Source organism: Pogoniulus pusillus, chromosome 12, assembly GCF_015220805.1.
Source record: "Pogoniulus pusillus isolate bPogPus1 chromosome 12, bPogPus1.pri, whole genome shotgun sequence".
Classification (NCBI taxonomy): domain Eukaryota; kingdom Metazoa; phylum Chordata; class Aves; order Piciformes; family Lybiidae; genus Pogoniulus; species Pogoniulus pusillus.
This window is the reverse complement of record NC_087275.1, coordinates 19,625,722-19,638,566: the sequence shown is the minus strand read 5'-3', so window position 1 is coordinate 19,638,566 and position 12,845 is coordinate 19,625,722. Positions and strand designations below refer to the sequence as shown.

At 40.9% G+C, this 12,845-nt stretch overlaps 1 protein-coding gene across 9 annotated transcripts in view; it reads left to right on the top strand.

Annotated features, from left to right (window-relative positions):
* The window catches only part of DSCAM (DS cell adhesion molecule), a 459,192-nt gene that overhangs the window by 339,316 nt on the left and 107,031 nt on the right, over positions 1 to 12,845 (top strand). For all 9 annotated transcript variants that reach the window (XM_064152540.1, XM_064152541.1, XM_064152539.1 and 6 more), the window contains 3 exons: positions 3,091 to 3,287; positions 6,565 to 6,661; positions 8,105 to 8,233. In XM_064152540.1, coding sequence (XP_064008610.1) covers positions 3,091 to 3,287; positions 6,565 to 6,661; positions 8,105 to 8,233 — 423 coding nt within the window. The remainder of the gene's footprint in view (positions 1 to 3,090; positions 3,288 to 6,564; positions 6,662 to 8,104; positions 8,234 to 12,845) is intronic.

Sequence of the window (12,845 nt, the reverse complement as noted above, 5' to 3'; positions counted from 1 at the left end):
CACACTCTATGTTCCTGCCCTTGAAGCAGGAGGAGTGCAGACATGCCCATAAAAGGTTCACGTGCTCTGAATGCTGAGCATTCATGGCCCACCTGGGGCTATGGGCATCCTGGAAGCAAAGGTACCTTGTGGGAAGGCACACAGCAGCTCTCAGCTCCTGGGTGGCCTGTGATCATCCTCTTTTCATCAGCATAGAAATTCAAAGTAGGGAGGTAATGATGGGAAGGAAGACTGTAACAAAAAAATGTTTTGGTAACTTCGAAGGTTGGCATGATTTAGTTCCAGATGGAAAAAAAGGTTGAAGGAGGAAAACAGGGGTGAGGGAATAAGTGAGGACCTGAGGAGGTAACAGTAGGATGAGAAGAAAGAGATGAAAGAGACTGAAGCATGTCACATGAAGGGGAAAAGAGAGTGATGTTGAGAGTTGCAGTGAATGAAGAAGAAAGGGTCAAGTGAGAGGTGTGGAAGATTACAGAATGAAGAAAGGTGGCGACATGTGGTAATGATGTTAACAGGGACTCCTTAATAGTCTGCTGCTTGTTTGAATCTGGTTCCTTAGTGATGAACAGAATACATAAAAAGATAGATTGGTCTGCTTCAAGTGTTGCAGATGAGCACACATAGGTTCAACTGCACATATGCAGCTACATAGGCCTAATATGTCAGCTTCTGTGTTTGGAAGCACAAAGAATGTGACCACAAAAAATGACTCCTGAAAATAACATATTAATACATGGACAGGTGCCAGACAAAAGTGATGCTATTTTCTTTCTCTGAAAGATTGAATCAGACCTGTCCTATTTTTCTGTTCTGAATATTCATAATTTCTTTTCTTTGAATTCTCCTCTTCAACAAAATCCATAGGTACCTAATATCCAAACAGTTAAACAAGACATACTTCATCACTAATGTACATCAGTGTCTAAAAAGCCTCATGTCTCACACAAGACTTTTCTAAGAATTCTTGCTGTAATTAGGTCCCATTCATAACTAATCCACAGCTCCACAGACCTGTTAATTTTCAGATCTGTTTCTTTTAGTTCAGGAAGCCTTTGAACAGAAAGGGCTACATCCTGACATATTGTCATATCCAAGCATCAACAGCTCTGGCAAGTGAAAAGGTCATGCCACTAAGAATTAATATTTCAGAACAGCAATTATAATAATTCATTTAAATAAGGATTCTTTTTTTTCTGTTTGGTAGCAACCTATGCAGGAGGGAAGACTGGGAAGGCTTCAAAATAACGGTCTTCTTAAAATAGAGAGCCAGAGAAATCCAGATGGAATGACAGGTTCTCATAAGAAGAAGCAAGTGCTCATGCATAAAATAACCAGAGCAGGGCTATTGCAGGAGGCAGTCCTGAGTACAAGAGCATAGAGAAGAGACTCCTCATATGCTTTGAAGGAAGTGGACAGATTCATTCAAAAGAGAGGAATTCTCTGTGCTGTCAAGTGCCTTCCAGCTTCTCCCAAGTGGGAAGAGAGTTGGAATTCAAAGACAAGCTCACAGGCCTTGATTCTTCCTACTCACAGATGTTCAGATGCTATTCCTAGGTGGACAAACCATATGGGAGGCCACTGAGGTCACCCAAGAGACCACCACATCGCAAAAAAATGTCATATTTTGAAAGATTTGCAGTAACAACACTATGAGAATTTCTTTTCTTCCTATTTCCAGGATTTTTTGTAATCCAAAATGTGAAGCTGCTTGCATTTTGATTCTATTCTTGCTAGCAAGAGAGCAATTTTTTCAACAAGAAATTTTTTTGAAGTCATGAATGATTAATGAGGTTGACAATTATGTCCCAACTGTTCCACAAATGCCTTCTGAATACAATAAAAGTACAAAACTAGCTAGATTTATTGTCAGTTTAATTATACTTTTGGTTCAGTACAGTTTAACTCTGCACTCGGCACATACATGGCCTGTAAGCTTTTTTGGTGCAGACCTTCCCTTTTAGTTTTGTACAGCTGCTGACTTAACGTAGCCCTCATTGTAGTAGGTCATTATTGCCACACAAAATAGTGAACTACATATTTGTCGTCAAATAGAACATTTACTCATCAGGAGTGTGAATTTTTTGTCAGTTCTGTGTTGGGTTTGTATCCAAATGCTTATTACTTGCAGTATCTTTATGTTATAAGTTGTCTTGTGAGCAGTAGAGCAAGCAGAGCCAGGCTTCCTTTGAATTCGCATCTTCTTGTTTCTACAGCCCCATTGTCCAGTCTCAGCTCCTCTAATCCATATGCCCTTTGAGGCTCATCTTCAAGCCTGAGAGAAAGCTTTTACACAGGAATAAAAGTAAATTAATTTCTTACAGTTTTGTCTGTCTGGTCAAATACCAGTGTGCCCAGGTGGCCAAGAGAGCCAGTGGCATCCTGGCCTGCATCAGGAATGGTGTGGTCAGCAGGAGCAGGGAGGTCATTCTGCCCCTGTACTCTGCACTGGTTAGACCACACCTTGAGTACTGTGTTCAGTTCTGGGCCCCCCAGTTTAGGAGGGACATTGAGATGCTTGAGTGTGTCCAGAGAAGGGCGACGAGGCTGGTGAGAGGCCTCGAGCACAGCCCTACGAGGAGAGGCTGAGGGAGCTGGGATTGTTTAGCCTGGAGAAGAGGAGGCTCAGGGGTGACCTTATTGCTGTCTACAACTACCTGAGGGGTGGTTCTGGCCAGGAGGAGGTTGCTCTCTTCTCTCAGGTGGCCAGCACCAGAACGAGAGGACACAGCCTCAGGCTGCGTCAGGGGAAATTTAGGCTGGAGGTGAGGAGAAGGTTCTTCACTGAGAGAGTCATTGGACACTGGAATGGGCTGCCCGGGGAGGTGGTGGAGTCGCCGTCCCTGGAGCTGTTCAAGGCAAGATTGGACGTGGCACTTGGTGCCATGGTCTAGCCTTGAGCTCTGTGGTAAAGGGTTGGACTTGATGATCTGTGAGGTCTCTTCCAACCCTGATGATACTATGATACTGTGAATACCAACAAGCTGAATGAGACGCGGACTGAAAGGACAGCACTGTGTCACCAGATTAGTCAGCTCACCAAAGAATTACTTGGTTTTGTTTTTTGTTTTTTGTTTTTTTTTCTGTTTTCAGTTCCAGCTATGATAACTTCCTATCCAAACACCACCTTGGCAACACAAGGTCAGAAGAAGGAAATGAGCTGCACAGCACATGGAGAGAAACCCATCATAGTCCGCTGGGAAAAAGAAGACAGAATCATTAACCCCGAAATGTCCCGTTATCTTGTTTCCACCAAGGAAGTTGGAGATGAAGTAATCTCTACTCTGCAGGTAGGGAAACAAAGTGACCTACAACTCATCTACATGTCTAAGAGAGTTGTTTGCTTTGGTTTTGCTAGAGATGCACATCTACCTCTGCCTTACAAGTTCAGAGCTCTACCACTTGCTCCACCCATGGTGCAGATCTGGAGATCTGGCAGCAAAAGAAGGTACAGGAAACCTCTGCGTTCCACCCCCAGAAAAATCAGCTTCTTCTTCCTGTGCACCACAAACAATAGGAGAGAGAGCCTGGCATGCAGCCCTGTTATCCTTTCTGTCTCAGAAACGTGAGCTAATGCCTTAGCCTGGCCAGGATGCCACTGGCTTTCTTTGCCACTTGTACACACTGCTCACTTATATTCAGCTGCTTGTCAATTAGAACCCCCAGATCCCTCTCTCCCAGACAGCTTTCCAGCCACATTTTCCCAAGCCTGTAGTGTTGCTTGGGGTTGTGGTGAGATAAGTGCAGGACCCAGCATATGGCCTTGTTGAGGCTCATACTGTTAATGTTGGCCCATCAATTCAATCTACCCAAGTCCCTCTGGAGAGCCTCCTTACCCTCATGAAGATCAGCACTGCCACCTAACTTGTCGTCATCTGCAAGCTTACTGATGACTCTACACCTTCATCAAGGTCATCAATAAAGATGTTAAACAGAAGTGGTCCAAATACTGAGTCCTTTTTAAAGAACTTTGTCTCCCTCCCTTTCACTTTGTGGGGCTTGGAAGACCCTTTTACAAAGTCAAATTAGTCATCAGTAAGATGGAAGGGGAAGGCACATATAGACACATCTACTGTCATCAGTAATATTTGGCACCTACTGTATGCTGAAGTAGAGGTTACCAAGTGGTCAGAGCCTGCATCTTCACTCATGCTTCTGTGACAAGAGGCTGTCTGGTGGCATGAAGCTATGCATCTGGACTTACTTTACAAAGCAATATGTAGAAGTCCATTAACTCCTAAATGTCTGACCTGAGTTAGACTGAGGGATTACATGAGTGGCACTGCTACGTTGGAGATTCAAGTTTCCCCAAGGAAAACCCCTCTATTTCGGTGTCACCTATAGTTGGTGGGACTATGTTGTTGCCCTCACTATACCAGAACAGCTTTTTCCATTAAAAATTAGAATTTACCAACACGGGCAAGCTATCAAGCTATTCCTTTATATTGTAACACGTGCCTTCATGAAATATAAAAGAATTCAAAAACCCAAACCAACCAACCCACCAGAATAAAAACCAAACCACCTCACATAGCTGCTCAGTCTTGATTTTCCATTTTCTCAGTCACATTCTTAGAGTCATTTTTACTAGACTCAAGGAAATAATTCTCTAGGCCTCTGGTGATTTTCCGTATTCTACTATAAACCTTAAGGTATATTGCTTTCTTTACTGTCCAATAATTGTTTTGGATGATATCCACTACAAATCTGTTTTCTCTCTCTGTAAGGGAGGTTTGTCATTGATTTCTATGATGAGGAACGAGTTCTATGTGTTAGTTTGTTCATATCAGTGTATTTGTGTTTCAAATAATATTTAGGTATAGGGTAGACCCCTAGACTTCTCTCCTGTCACTCATCTTACTGACTTTAATAAGATAATGACTGGATGCACAACAGTATTTCATTCTGGAAGGCTGCAGGCCTGCTTGGAGATATCTCTTCTGAAGCACTTTTGTATGGTACTAGCAGTCCACATCCATATGTATGTTACATAGAAAGCCTTTGTCTTCTGAGAAATAAAGTGTCCCTAAATAGAAAATGTCAGGATTAATGCTGCCTCTGAAGCTTTTAACTCAGTGCTTTTTTAAGTGTGCATGACAATGCTATATTTAGTTATATACTCAGCTTTTACTTTTTCTGCAGGACCCCTGCCTCAGTCAGGCATGACTTGGATTTTCTCTAGCATTGAATTAGGGATGAGTAATGAAAGACACTGTGTAATGCAAGGCTGATCATTGAAACCAAACTTTTCACAGGTGGCCAATAATTGTGTGTTCTTTGTTTTCTAGGTACTTGCCTTGAGCCCTTGGGGTCTGATTTGCAGAAGTACTAAGCTCTCATAGCTGCAGCTTAACTCAATGGAAGCTGTTATGAACACATGAAATGCTATTTATTGCTAAGGACTCTGAGTGGGAAAAAAAAGAAGGCCCTAGGTGTATTAAATTGAGCTCTGAAAAATTTTGTTTTCCTATCTTAAAGCTCAGCCACATGTGCAGCTTAACACAGTTTGACAAGTTACCACATCTCAGATGATAAGTCTCTAGTATCTTTGTAGTGACTAGGAAATTAATCAATTTATCTTAAACAGGGAATAAGAGTTGAGCTCATAATACCTTGGCTTTGCTGAGGAGTAACTAGAATATGGAGTCACTGTGGCTTAGCTCATATATGGCAACTTATCAAGCATCCACAAACATTACCAGATGTCTGATTACCAGATGTCTGATTCCTTAATTCCCCACACAAAATGGGGGTAATACTCTTCATGATATCAGGCTTTATTAAAATAAATTCACTCATGTTTCTGACATAGGTATTAAATAGGTGAACACCATAGAAAAAGCTATGAGAATATGATTAAGTCTGTCTTCAGGGTATAGTTTGAATTGTGTGCAGTAAATAAAGTGTGGAGCAACACTCTGAACAATGAGGGGGGAAATGTTACTTAGAATATCTTCTTTCTCTATTGTATGTTGAATGAAGCAGTGGTCCTGTAGAAAAAAAGTTCATGGTGATCATTGCATCCAACTTTATATGTTAGTAAATAAAAACTGAAAAGAAAGACCACTCGAAATTTTATGCTGAGGCACCATAGTGAATACTGCGAGGTTCACCTCCAGTGTTTTAATCTTTATTTCCTCCACACAGCCTTCAGCCACTTGAGTTATTTTCAGAAATAACTGGGAGGATTTGGAGGCAGCAGGAGGCATCATTTTGTACTGAAAATTTCAGCCAGCTGTTAAATACTTGGCAAACTTGTGAGCAACTGTAAACAAGACTCCTAATGAGAAGCTATAGGAATAGGTGGTGCTCCAGCTCATGACAACATATGTGGAGCTGGTAGCCTGCTTTCTCAGCCCAGATGTTGCTTGCTTTGATATATCTCAGTATTTTGGATGCTTCTCTATGTATATGTGTGTGTTTATGTATGTGTGTAACATGAAATATCTCTTCATTGCTGTCAAGTAAAACATTTGTACATTCTTTTCTTGCACCACACAGAAAAGCTGTTGGTTTACTTTCTATGTGTGCTGTTAAATCAAGCACTTCTTTTCTAACCACCTATAGATTTTGCCAACTGTGCGTGAAGATTCTGGCTTCTTCTCCTGCCATGCCATCAATTCTTATGGGGAGGACCGTGGAATAATTCAGCTCACTGTGCAAGGTAGGAAGAGGACAACATAAGGAAAAAAACACAGCTATTGTAGTACAGTAAGTGTATGCCATCCTCAGAAATCTGTTGGGGGAGGGAAGCTCTGATTCCTAATCAAATGTATTCCTCATTGTCAAAGAAATGAGGAGCTGCATTAAAATTCTCAGTCTTTCATCTCCAGAATTACAAATTAAATCTAAACAAAGGATAAGTTCAAGTCTTTCCAGATGTGTACATATTAATAAAGAGTTGTTTTTTTTCCTTAAATACACTAGCTGATAATCCACTAAAGATATTTGAAACTATCACCTTCAGTATAGACAGTGGATATGGAGGGTTACTCCTTGGGAGGAGGAGTTGCATTTGTTTTTAAAGAACAAATGTGCTTAAAACCTGAGTCTGAAATGAAGTGATCTGACTTCTGTATCTATAGAAATGTTAAACCTACTTGTGGCTCTTTAAACAAAATATTTCAAGTTTAATCAGTCAAAATAATCTGTAATCAGTTTGCAAAATGCAAACTCAAGAAACCTATGATGCCTGGGGCTGGGGTTTTCCCCCTGCAGGGTTTCACTCAGGCAGACAGCAGCAAGTTCTGCAGCGTCTGAAAGTGACAGTATTTGAGATGCAGATTATGGGCAGGACGTGGCCACTGGCCACTGATTTTTCCTGTGTGATGCTTGTTCCTGTGCTTGTAAGCCTTTGAGCATGCATACAACAGATTTCTAGGACTTGCAAATTTCTTTCTCCCTGTTCTTCACTTTAAGTAACAGAAGATTTCAGTGAATGCCTAAAGCAACTCTTTAGAAAAAAATCAGGCGGATTTTGGGGACAGATTCTTACTCACACCACTGCTTATTTAAATGGCTGTGACAGTGTAAAGGGGCATCAGGATGGCTATAAATGCTATTTATTCACAACCTTAACTACAGAAGCGGAAAGAGACTTTAGTGTAATTTGGTAGTGTTTTCAAATTAACATGTTATTAAGACTTTAAAACATACTCAAAGAGCTGGACATTTTACTTATGCCCTCCACCAAATGTAGCATTTCTGTGTTTAGTGATGATATCTCTACTACCACCTTCTGTGTAAAAAAATGTAGAAGTATCAGTGAAATGTGGTGTTCAAGACAAAAGCCTTTTCTACCATCAACAGTCCAATCTGGAGTGTTTTTAAGGAAAAGTAGCTCTGTTGCATATAAGGAGATTAAAGAGAGGTCAATATTCAAGATTACATCAGTGAGGCCTAGTTGAAAAGTGACTTTTCCTCCCTCTGTTGAATGTTCTTCAGCAGGTGACTGACTCAGGGTACTAATGAATGACAGAAGAAAATGCCACAGGAGCTTACCACCAGTAAGCTATGCCAGTGCCATGCTCATTAATGTTATCTTGTTAAGTGCATAGGCTTTCTTCTGATGCTAACTCTGTGTGTGTGCGTGTGTGTGTTTGCTCAGAGCCCCCTGACCCTCCTGAAATAGAAATCAGAGAGGTGAGAGCACGCAGTATTGCCCTGAGATGGACCATGGGATTTGATGGAAACAGCCTAATCACTGGCTACGATATTGAATGCAAGAACAAGTCCGGTAAGAAATAATCTTCCTCTGAAGTAATCCCCACCTCATGTCATTCACCACTGAATTTGTATCCTAGAAGATAATTTATAAATTGAAAATGCTTGATGGAAAGTTTTACTACGGTTTATCTAATCAAAGTAAGATTTATCTTCATTTGTTTGTTGCGGATTTTGGAGTTTTTTGGTTGGTTGGTAGGTTTTTGGTTTAGTAAGGACATTAAGTTTAGCAGTTGCTGCTTTTTTCATTTTACCAGAGAAACATACATCTAAATGGAACATATTTTGTTGTAAACCAAATAATTCTAGGGGATAGATGGTGTGACAGTTTTGCTAGATGATTCTTGGTCCCTGTTCCTACCTTTTCTTCATTTGGATTTTTTGTTTGTTTTCATTTGCTCTTTTTCCCTACAGATGAAAAATACCTGCCTTTACAAAGCTATCTTTTCCTGCAGTGCTGACTTTTAGAAGTTATTTTCTGTTTATGAACGCATGCATCTTCCTTGGAAATTTAGCAGCGATAAGGATAGCTATGGCAATTTCTAGAAGAACACTGTGTGGTAGTTTTCTGAAGCATCATGCAGAGTTTTCAGTAGTCTACTGAAAGTATGTTGAAGGATGAGATTGGTGGCACATATTGGCAGGCTGGTACAAGCTGATACTTCTCTGCTGGGTCACTATGTGGTGACATCAATGAAAATATAATAAGGTGAATAGTGAGTGATAGATAGATAGATAGCAAAAGAACAAGAGGACACAGTCTGAAGTTGTGCCAGGTGAGGTATACACTTGATAATCTTAGGAGGAAGTTCTTCACAGAGAGAGTGATTTGCCATTGGAATGGGCTGCCCAGGGAGGCGGTGAAGTCACTGTCTGTGTTCAAGAAAAGACTGGATGAGGCACTTAGTGCCATGGTCTAGTTAATTTGATATGGCTGGGTGATAGGTTGGACTGGATGATCTTGAAAGTCTCTTCCAACCTGGTTGATTCTATGATAGATAGATATAACCCCTTAAGTCATAATAGGGTCCTATTCTTGAATGTGTTAAGCCCCCAAAATATTCCCTCTCTATTTAAAGATATTCAAGGTATGTTGAAACTATGTTTGTGATGTAAGATCACACTTAAAATTAGGCACATAGGTAAGCACTATGTCTGAGTCATGATTTGAGAAAGGACTGGAAAGGAAATTGCATTGCAATTTTCATATTTCAAGTATGATGCAAAAGATCCTGAAAAATCATATTCTACTATTTTATATAGGAGTTTGTTGCACTATTTGTAAGGAGACAGAGTCCACTCCACTAGTAGGAATTTTCTATGTGTGCTTCTCAGTGAAACAAACTGTTTATCAAAGCAACTGTAGTACATTTATAGTCTTTAGTTCTGAGATTTTAAAATGTACTTCTTAGAATTCTGAAATTTACCCTTCTTTTTAGTTACATTGTTTTTTTTCCCTTTTGTTTTACTTAGCGAATATTGTTGTGATGCTTTCATTACTAAATTATTTTCAAGACTGGTAAATAGTCAATTACCATTGTTGCATTGGCTTTTCTAATGAAATTGATCACAGTACCTGAAAGATTACAAGTGAAAATTCCCCACTGAGGTTGTGGTCAGGACTCAGAGCTTCAGAGATGTAGACTAGGCAAGGATGCTGTCAAGAAACGTAAGTTTCTGGGATTTCTTTTATTTTTGATTCTTTTCTTTCCAACCACCCACTTGCTCCAGAACAGTTTTTGAAAGTCATGCTTGTTTTCTCACCCTAAAACTTCACTTGTGTTTTTGAGTCATGTCGCTCACCATGACACCCTCTAGGAAGAGGCAAAAAAGGGACTTCAGAGCTCTAAAACATCTTTGTTAGCTCAATGTTTTCAACTGATAATGCAGAATTATTCAAAGATTAAGTAGTAATCAATGTGAAAAATTACATTGCTGTAATACAGTATAGTAAATCAATAACAAGACAACAAATGAAGCTTCATTAGTTTGGATGGAAACATCAAAGCACAATATTGTGATAAAGGTTACAAAATTGAAGGAAAAATAGTGAGTTGTTTAATAAGTGTTGGAGAAAATATTTCTTCATCTATACATAAAGACAAATACTGAAGGTCTCATCTGAAAAAAAGAGCAGATTATCTTCATCTCAGTGCTAAACAATGGAAAGGTTGAATTTTAGAATCTGAGGCTGAATGGAGAAACTAGGATCAAGTTTCTGAATTGTGGTCGTTAATTGAATGTGGATCATTAATGTTGGTCATTAATTAAATCATCAAGGAGATAAAACATCAAAGATGGTTACTGAAAAACTTGCACAGGGTAGTTGGGAAAGTTATAAGAAGGAATTAAGAAAACTTCTCATAGTTTCAAGACACTAGAGAGGCAGAAGAAAATTTAGCTAAAACATTCACAATCCAGATGGTAGGCTCAGGGAACATTTTGCCAAGGCCAGAGTAAAGCCATAAACTGCACAGTTGTGTTTAGTGAGAATTTCCCAACTATATTGCCTACTCTGAGGACTCAGAAATGCATTTACAGCAGAATGCATCGTTTAGGCTTCTCAAGAACGAAAACTGCAGAACTTTTCAGTTTCACAGCATATGCAGGTGAACACACAACATGCACAGACTTCACTATATAACGCTGCCTTCTTGTATCCTACCTACCCCTGCCATGCTGTCAGGCAAAAAAAAAAAAAGATTACATTAGGTGTTCTCCAGAAAAATCATGGGGTCCTTCATCTGTGTGAATAAGAGCTTGGAGCACTCATGAACTGTGGTCAGAATCTATGCCTGTCACATAGGTGTGTAATATTTGTAGGGTCCAGTCACCATGGAGAAACAACATAGATTCAATGCCCATCTTTGCAGAACTCAGACCACTGATGAAAAGTCCTGACTTTTCCATCATAGGCATGCAAAGATGTTTAAAGATAGGAACGGGTCTGGAGGTCCTTCAAGGGCTGGAACACTTGGCCTGTAATGAAAGGCTGAGAGAGCTGGTAGTTGTTTAGCCTGGAAAAGAGAAGATTCCATGAAGTCCTTAATGCAGCCTTCCAGTACTTAAAGGAGGCCTATAAGAAAGTTAAGGATGCCTGTAAGAAAGATTTTAGTAGAGCCTGCTGCAATAGGACAAGGGGTAGTGGCTTTATACTAAAAGAGGATAGATTTAAAGTAGATATAAGGAATTTATTTATTTATTATTTTAACGATGTGTGGTGAAACATTGGAACAGGTTGCCCAGGAAGGTGGCAAACATCCCATCCCTGGAAACATTCAAGGTTAGCTTGAACAGGGCTCAGAGAAACCTGATCTAGTTCAAGAGCCACTTGTTCCCTGCAGGAGATGACGTTTAAAGGTCCTTTCCAGCCCACACCATTCTCTGCTTCTGACTCTGTCTCTTTATGCTTTCTAATTTTTCGGTCGATAGGGAAAGCTGAGGGACAAACGCAGCATCAGCTGCCCTTAAATCCTGATCTGCAGGGAGAGAACCTTCGCGCTTCTTTGCGCTCACATGTAAACTGAGTTCAGCAGGCAGATGCCTTCTCAGGGCTGGCTGTGTCCTGCAAGCTTGAGCCGGGAGCAGCAGGGCGGCCAGCCGAGTGCTGGCTGGGCGCGGTACCGGCAGCGGCCACCTGATGGCAGCGCTGGGCCGGGCCAGCGGGCGAGCGGTCGCCTCCCGGAGCAGCCGCTTGTCTGTCACGGAGTGATCCCAAGGCTTGGGATCTTCTTTTAGGAACGAGGGGGATGCTGCTCGCTTTAATAAAAGAGTACATTATCGCTAGGTCCTTTTGATAGAAACGTGAGAAATGTCTCAGTGTAACGTTTTGTGAGTGGATTAAAGAACTCTGTAGCAATTCCATTCTTTTCCTTTGACATTTGGGTTTGGTGATTTGGTTTTGGGTTTGTTTGGATTTTTTTTTTTCTCTTTCATTTATTTGTTTGGGTTGGGTGTTTTGTTGGGGTCTTTTTGTTTGTTTGGTGTTTTTTCTTTGTTTATTAGCTTTTCAGCTAGCCCATTGTGGTTTGTTTTCTGTGCTTTCTTAGTCTTTCCAGATAAGAATGTATTTAGTTTGCAGGAAGGTCTTCTCGGTCAAGGTAATGAAATACTGGAGCAGGTTGCCCAGGTGAAGGCCCCATGCCTGGAGACATTCCAGGTCAAACTTGATGGGCCCCTGAGCAACCTGATGTAGTTAAAGATGTCCCTGCTCCCTGCAGTCAGGTTGCGCCTTCAAGGGTGCCTTCCAGCCCACTGAATTCTGTGATTTCCTTGCTAGGTGTACAGTGGGTCGCTCTAAGTCCTAAGCCCTGTTGCACAGATGAGTGCACTTGCAGAGGGGGCAGTTAACAAGGGAGTCAAACCATAGAACAGGGCAACCCTGAAGATAGGAAAAGAATGTCTTTGAAGAGGAAAGAATTTGCAACCTGCCTGGAAACCATGAAAATTGGTCCCTAGTCCTGACCACTTGAAGTGCAGAATTGCAAGAGTTCGAAAGTTCAACATGAGAAAGACCTCAAGCCTTCATCAGAGAGACCCCCAGAATACATCCAAAGACCACCACCTCGCCAAACAGAGAATGTGTGGTTGAGGTGGGCACCTCATAAATAATTCTGGGAAATCCT